The sequence below is a fragment of the Macrobrachium rosenbergii genome, chromosome 42 (genome assembly GCF_040412425.1).
Source record: "Macrobrachium rosenbergii isolate ZJJX-2024 chromosome 42, ASM4041242v1, whole genome shotgun sequence".
Classification (NCBI taxonomy): domain Eukaryota; kingdom Metazoa; phylum Arthropoda; class Malacostraca; order Decapoda; family Palaemonidae; genus Macrobrachium; species Macrobrachium rosenbergii.
This window is the reverse complement of record NC_089782.1, coordinates 4,266,861-4,275,122: the sequence shown is the minus strand read 5'-3', so window position 1 is coordinate 4,275,122 and position 8,262 is coordinate 4,266,861. Positions and strand designations below refer to the sequence as shown.

Sequence of the window (8,262 nt, the reverse complement as noted above, 5' to 3'; positions counted from 1 at the left end):
GAAACCAGTCACCTGAGGATGACCTTATATCCCTGCTCTACTTACAAGAGGAGGAGTGTCAATGTGAAGGCCATCTTGGCCCTACCCTACAGGACTCTGGCCTCTTCTTCTTCTTATGATTTGAAGAGTATGAGGAAGACGAAGAAGAAAATAACGAACAGGAGGTAGAGGAGGAGGAAGACAACAATAAAGAGGAGATAAAGGAGGAGGAAGACAAAGACAAAAAGCACCAGTACTGTACTTCCTGCCATGGAGGAGCTACTCACAAGTGGGTCAAGTCGGACAGAGAAGGGTGATTTCATAACCTCCACTTACCCAGCTACAAGAAGGGGCTCAATCCAGGGGGGGGCGGTTATTCCCTGTAGGGAGGGGAGGAGAGTTCTGTCAGACGTGGCAGAGATGGAAACTGATCTGTTGGTCTTGATTCCTTCTTCCCAATGAGTCTAAAAAGGCAGACAGAGGAGGACCAGCAATTTTAAGTGAAGGTCAAACCTTCTGAAAATATTCACATGACGACAAACATTTAGCCTACTCACCATCTGATGAGGAATGAGCATTCTAATATTGGTGACCTATCCTTCCCAGATGGACAGGCACTAGGGAGGGGGGAACCAGGATGGTAACTAGGGGTAAGAAAGTTTTGGAAGGACTAGACACCACCTCCAATATATTGTAGGTCCATGCAGCCAGAGAGACTTTGTTAGGCATCCTTCTCTTGCCATAACACACTTACTGAGGTGATGACCAAGATACACATTAGTCTCAGGAAAAGTGTGTGTGTGTGTGTGTGTGTGTGTGTGTGTGTGTGTGTGTGTGTGTGTGTGTGTGTGCGCGTGCGCCCTTCCTCTGCAATGGGAGACAAGACTTGGTTACATGGCTGTCCATGACCCTCACAATGGTGTTGGTGCAGTTTGTTCTCAATAATAAGAGAAAAACAGGGCCGAAGACATTAAACGGATATCAGAGAAACACAATGTAATTGCACATGTATAGGCATAGGAGATGGGATTTATTTGGGGGCGTTTTTTCAGACTGCCACATATCTGTGTAATAAACACCAAACGGCCGTTAAATTATCTACAGTGGGTACGAATTCAAAGAAGTTTAGCAAAACCATGTAGCTACTACTCTATTCTTCATTCAGTGTTCATGCATACATCTTATGTGTGTTTTAAAAGTACCGAAACTCTCTCAAATACAATAAAATGCAAGGACAACTTTTTAAATTTTACACAACTTGTAAACGAACATAGTATCAATAGATTATTTTTACATTATTTTTCATGATTAGGCATGGATAACAGATCACCAACCGCAAGTAGAAAAGATATAAAAATACAAATGAAAATCTGTATTACACTGGTACAGGTTATAGCGTATTTGGGATAAATTAGAACATTTTGTCTCTTCCCTTTCGTGTGCCAAATACATCCACAACAGTGTTAATGTCTACCCTGTTGGCATGACCTCTCTCAATGCACAGAAGTCCTAATGGTGAGAGCCTATCTTGGGCCATAGTAGACCTAAGGTAGGTGTTGAGTCTTCTCAAGCACGACAATGACCTGTGTGCTGAACAAGATGTTGCAGGTAAAGTTGCCAAGGTTTTTGCCACCTCACTGAAGTGTGGCAAAGTTTCCCACAGAGAATTTTACTGGACATAGTTTATCACCGTATTTGCAGTTTTCAACTCCACGCCTTCCAGGTTGTGAAAAAAGGCAGTTTCAGCCATTAGGATGTCTTGATCCACATTGTGGGAGATTTATTTACAGTTGGAGTTTCTCGCCTCCTCCATCGCCAGCAAGGATGAAAAAACGGAGTCTTCATTCATAGCAAATGAGTCGGATGAACTTTGTAATCGAATGAGGACATTCTAAAGTAAATGATAAATTGATTATCATAATTCATGTACAATTTTTATTACCTGGTTAACTTACAAATACAAGTTTATCATTATTTTTATTCTTATTCTTGCTATTTTTTAAATTAATGAATTTTTTCCTTCCCCGAATGCCCGAATATTCCAACCCATTGAATTTTAGCAGATTCCTGAACCAAAGGGGCAGCTGCCCCCCCTTCCACCCCGGCCTCCTACGTCTACGTCCACAGGGCAATAATAAAAGTCAAGTCTATGGCCAGTCCAATGTATGCGCTGAAAGATACCTCATATATGAACAGTGTAGAGAGTCTGTCCCCGAGGGAACAAACCAGACAAAAACCAACCAGACAAAAATAGTCATTCAAATATATATATATATATATATATATATATATATATATATATATATATATATATATAGAAATCATCAACACACAATCACGTGTGGAACAGAAATAAATTTCTGACTCACGTCGGGATCGAACCCAGGTCTCTCAGGTGGAAAGCAAGGGCGTTACCCACTGGGCCATACAAGTCTAAAAGAAGTCGGAACCTGAGAGCAACTGCACCTAAGGAATTACCTGGGCAAGCTAGCTGCTTGCATACCAGCGAGTTTTCCCAACTTCCCGACTCAGCAATGACCCAATGGACAACATTTCATTCGAACTATCCCTTCTGGAGTGATTAAGATAGAAATCATCAACACACAATCACGTGGAACAGAAATAAATTTCTGACTCACGTCGGGATCGAACCCAGGTCTCTCAGGTGGAAAGCAGGGCGTTACCCACTGGGCCATACAAGTCTAAAAGAAGTCGGAACCTGAGAGCAACTGCACCCAAGGAATTACCTGGGCAAGCTAGCTGCTTGCATACCAGCGAGTTTTCCCCAACTTCCCCGACTCAGCAATGACCCAATGGACAACATTTCATTCGAATTATCCCTTCTGAGTGAATAAGATAGAAATCATCAACACACAATCACGTGTGGAACAGAAATAAATTTCTGACTCACGTCGGGATCGAACCCAGGTCTCTCAGGTGGAAAGCAAGGGCGTTACCCACTGGGCCATAAAAGTCTAAAAGAAGTCGGAACCTGAGAGCAACTGCACCCAAGGAATTACCTGGGCAAGCTAGCTGCTTGCATACCAGCGAGTTTTCCCAACTTCCGACTCAGCAATGACCCAATGGACAACATTTCATTCGAATTATCCCTTCTGAGTGAATAAGATAGAAATCATCAACACACAATCACGTGTGGAACAGAAATAAATTTCTGACTCTCATCGGGATCGAACCCAGGTCTCTCAGGTGGAAAGCAAGGGCGTTACCCACTGGGCCATACAAGTCTAAAAGAAGTCGGAACCTGAGAGCAACTGCACCCAAGGAATTACCTGGGCAAGCTAGCTGCTTGCATACCAGCGAGTTTTCCCCAACTTCCCGACTCAGCAATGACCCAATGGACAACATTTCATTCGAATTATCCCTTCTGAGTGAATAAGATAGAAATCATCAACACACAATCACGTGTGGAACAGAAATAAATTTCTGACTCACGTCGGGATCGAACCCAGGTCTCTCAGGTGGAAAGCAAGGGCGTTACCCACTGGGCCATACAAGTCTAAAAGAAGTCGGAACCTGAGAGCAACTGCACCCAAGGAATTACCTGGGCAAGCTAGCTGCTTGCATACCAGCGAAGTTTTCCCCAACTTCCTGACTCAGCAATGACCCAATGGACAACATTTCATTCAATTATCCCTTCTGAGTGAATAAGATAGAAATCATCAACACACAATCACGTGTGGAACAGAAATAAATTTCTGACTCACGTCGGGATCGAACCCAGGTCTCTCAGGTGGAAAGCAAGGGCGTTACCCACTGGGCCATACAAGTCTAAAAGAAGTCGGAACCTGAGAGCAACTGCACCCAAGGAATTACCTGGGCAAGCTAGCTGCTTGCATACCAGCGAGTTTTCCCAACTTCCCGACTCAGCAATGACCCAATGGACAACATTTCATTCGAATTATCCTTCTGGAGTGAATAAGATAGAAATCATCAACACACAATCACGTGTGGAACAGAAATAAATTTCTGACTCTCATCGATCGAACCCAGGTCTCTCAGGTGGAAAGCAAGGGCGTTACCCACTGGGCCATACAAGTCTAAAAGAAGTCGGAACCTGAGAGCAACTGCACCCAAGGAATTACCTGGGCAAGCTAGCTGCTTGCATACCAGCGAGTTTTCCCCAACTTCCCGACTCAGCAATGACCCAATGGACAACATTTCATTCGAACTATCCCTTCTGAGTGATTAAGATAGAAATCATCAACACACAATCACGTGTGGAACAGAAATAAATTTCTGACTCACGTCGGGATCGAACCCAGGTCTCTCAGGTGGAAAGCAAGGGCGTTACCCACTGGGCCATACAAGTCTAAAAGAAGTGGAACCTGAGAGCAACTGCACCAAGGAATTACCTGGGCAAGCTAGCTGCTTGCATACCAGCGAATGTTTTCCCTAACTTCCCGACTCAGCAATGACCAATGGACAACATTTCATTCGAATTATCCTCTGAGTGAATAAGATAGAAATCATCAACACACAATCACGTTAAGAACAGAAATAAATTTCTGACTCACGTCGGGATCGAAACCCAGGTCTCTCAGGTGGAAAGCAAGGGCGTTACCCATCGGGCCATACAAGTCTAAAAGAAGTCGGAACCTGAGAGCAACTGCACCCAAGGAATTACCTGGGCAAGCTAGCTGCTTGCATACCAGCGAAATTTTCCCCAACTTCCCGACTCAGCAATGACCCAATGGACAACATTTCATTCGAATTATCCCTTCTGAGTGAATAAGATAGAAATCATCAACACACAATCACGTGTGGAACAGAAATAAATTTCTGACTCTCATCGGGATCAGAACCCAGGTCTCTCAGGTGGAAAGCAAGGGCGTTACCCACTGGGCCATACAAGTCTAAAAAAGTCGGAACCTGAGAGCAACTGCACCCCAGGAATTACCTGGGCAAGCTGTCTGCTTGCATACCAGCGCAGTTTTCCCAACTTCCCGACTCAGCAATGACCCAATGGACAACATTTCATTCGAATTATCCCTTCTGAGTGAATAAGATGAAATCATCAACACACAATCACGTGTGGAACAGAAATAAATTTCTGACTCACGTCAGGATCGAACCAGGTCTCTCAGGTGGAAAGCAAGGGCGTTACCACTGGGCCATACAAGTCTAAAAGAAGTCGGAACCTGAGAGCAACTGCACCCAAGAATTACCTGGGCAAGCTAGCTGCTTGCATACCAGCGAAATTTTCCCCAACTTCCCGACTCAGCAATGACCCAATGGACAACATTTCATTCAATTATCCCTTCTGAGTGAATAAGATAGAAATCATCAACACACAATCACGTGTGGAACAGAAATAAATTTCTGACTCACGTCGGGATCGAACCCAGGTCTCTCAGGTGGAAAGCAGGGCGTTACCCACTGGGCCATACAAGTCTAAAAGAAGTCGGAACCTGAGACAACTGCATGTAAGGAATTACCTGGGCAAGCTAGCTGCTTGCACGCCATAAGTAGTTTTTCCCCAACTTCCCGACTCAGCAATGACCCAATGGACAACATTTCATTCGAATTATCCCTTCTGAGTGAATAAGATAGAAATCATCAACACACAATCACGTGTGGAACAGAAATAAATTTCTAGCTTGCCCAGGTAATTCCTTGGGTGCAGTTGCTCTCAGGTTCCGACTTCTTTTAGACTTGTATGGCCCAGTGGGTAACGCCCTTGCTTTCCACCTGAGAGACCTGGGTTCGATCCCCGACGTGAGTCAGAAATTTATTTCTGTTCCACACGTGATTGTGTGTTGATGATTTCTATCTTATTCACTCAGAAGGGATAATTCGAATGAAATGTTGTCCATTGGGTCATTGCTGAGTCGGGAAGTTGGGAAAACTCGCTGGTATGCAAGCAGCTAGCTTGCCCAGGTAATTCCTTGGGTGCAGTTGCTCTCAGGTTCCGACTTCTTTTAGACTTGTATGGCCCAGTGGGTAACGCCCTTGCTTTCCACCTGAGAGACCTGGGTTCGATCCCGACGTGAGTCAGAAATTTATTTCTGTTCCACACGTGATTGTGTGTTGATGATTTCTATCTTATTCACTCAGAAGGGATAATTCGAATGAAATGTTGTCCATTGGGTCATTGCTGAGTCGGGAAGTTGGGGAAAAACTCGCTGGTATGCAAGCAGCCAGCTTGCCCAGGTAATTCCGGGTGCAGTTGCTCTCAGGTTCCGGACTTCTTTAGACTTGTATGGCCCAGTGGGTAACGCCCTTGCTTTCCACCTGAGAGACCTGGGTTCGATCCCGACGTGAGTCAGAAATTTATTTCTGTTCCACACGTGATTGTGTGTTGATGATTTCTATCTTATTCACTCAGAAGGGATAATTCGAATGAAATGTTGTCCATTGGGTCATTGCTGAGTCGGGAAGTTGGGGAAAACTTCGCTGGTATGCAAGCAGCTAGCTTGCCCAGGTAATTCCTTTTGCAGTTGCTCTCAGGTTCCGACTTCTTTTAGACTTGTATGGCCCAGTGGGTAACGCCCTTGCTTTCCACCTGAGAGACCTGGGTTCGATCCCGGACGTGAGTCAGAAATTTATTTCTGTTCCACACGTGATTGTGTGTTGATGATTTCTATCTTATTCACTCAGAAGGGATAATTCGAATGAAATGTTGTCCATTGGGTCATTGCTGAGTCGGGAAGTTGGGGAAAACTGCTGGTATGCAAGCAGCTAGCTTGCCCAGGTAATTCCTGGGTGCAGTTGCTCTCAGGTTCCGACTTCTTTAGACTTGTATGGCCCAGTGGGTAACGCCCTTGCTTTCCACCTGAGAGACCTGGGTTCGATCCCGACGAGTCAGAAATTTATTTCTGTTCCACACGTGATTGTGTGTTGATGATTTCTATCTTATTCACTCAGAAGGGATAATTCGAATGAAATGTTGTCCATTGGGTCATTGCTGAGTCGGGAAGTTGGGGAAAACTCGCTGGTATGCAAGCAGCTAGCTTGCCCAGGTAATTCCTTGGGTGCAGTTGCTCTCAGGTTCCGACTTCTTTTAGACTTGTATGGCCCAGTGGGTAACGCCCTTGCTTTCCACCTGAGAGACCTGGGTTCGATCCCGACGTGAGTCAGAAATTTATATATATATATATATATATATATATATATATATATATATATATATATATATATATAGACGTCGTTTTGATTTGCATTTGCACTATAAGATTGTTTCCTCATAAGGACGATGATAACAATAAGAAAATGTAGTATCGAAAATATTACTAATATATATTGCACTCAAATAACACATTTTGGGAAGAAACAGATCCAATGGCATGCAAGCCTCATTATTAGGGTTTTAAAAGTCAGATATATATTATGGGAGTACATGAATGTTACTTGTACTTTTGATTATTCGATTAAATAAATGTGGTAGGCCTATTTTGTAAGCTCCTAAGCATACGGTATTGGCATAGTTTGTGTGTGAAACATAACCCAAAGGTTAAGAATATATACTTACGCTATCCTGGTTGTCGTCCAGGTTGTCTGCTGAGAATTGCTCGAGGTGTACCAAGCTTGATAAATTTTCTCCAAAAATGTCGCCTTCCAGCCATGAACTTTCAGCAGGAAGAGACAGGTATTCGTGAATGTCACCAAAATGCTCGGCGGTCTCGTCATGGGGTCTCTCGCAAAGCTGCGATTCGTTTTCCATTGGATCTGACGCGAAAGTGTTTCGGTTCATAAAATAAAACACCTGTGGAGACAGACGGGTTCTGTGAAAAATTATATGCACTTCTTGACTTGGCAGCAGGACTAGCAGTCTGCATTCCCCTTTAAATTCGGTCTGCTATAATTCGAAATCGAAAGGTTTCTCGTAAATAAACTGAAATTCCAAGCCACTCACTGGTTCAGACGAGAACTTGATCGTAATAACTCGTAAGGGCTCAGTCTGCGAGACGAGTTCCGCGGGTGTAACGCGTTTGCTTCATGTTCACACCCTGTGTACGTTTGAGTTTGCCAATGTCGTCTGACATCGATGTAAACGAGTGAAAAACAGTACGAATTATTATTATTAATCATTATTATTATACAGAATGTACGTAAAGATAGGTGCGCAGATCGAACGTCTGTATAATGCCAAGTGGTATCTTTGTGTGTGTGTGTATATATATATATATATATATATATATATATATATATATATATATATATATATATATATATATATATATATATATATTATTTAGGTCTTTATTTGAGGTACATTTTTTAGAAACTATTATAATCAGGCGATCTTTTCTTCAGAATGAATTG

At 43.3% G+C, this 8,262-nt stretch overlaps 1 protein-coding gene across 1 annotated transcript in view; it reads right to left on the bottom strand.

The window, feature by feature from the left end:
* Positions 1-7,868, bottom strand: part of LOC136827885 (uncharacterized) — a 38,571-nt gene extending 30,703 nt beyond the window's left edge. Inside the window, exon 1 of the mRNA XM_067085353.1 lies at positions 7,469-7,868. Coding sequence (XP_066941454.1) covers positions 7,469-7,690 — 222 coding nt within the window. The 5' untranslated portion in view covers positions 7,691-7,868. The remainder of the gene's footprint in view (positions 1-7,468) is intronic.
* Between the last annotated feature and the right edge of the window lie 394 nt (positions 7,869-8,262).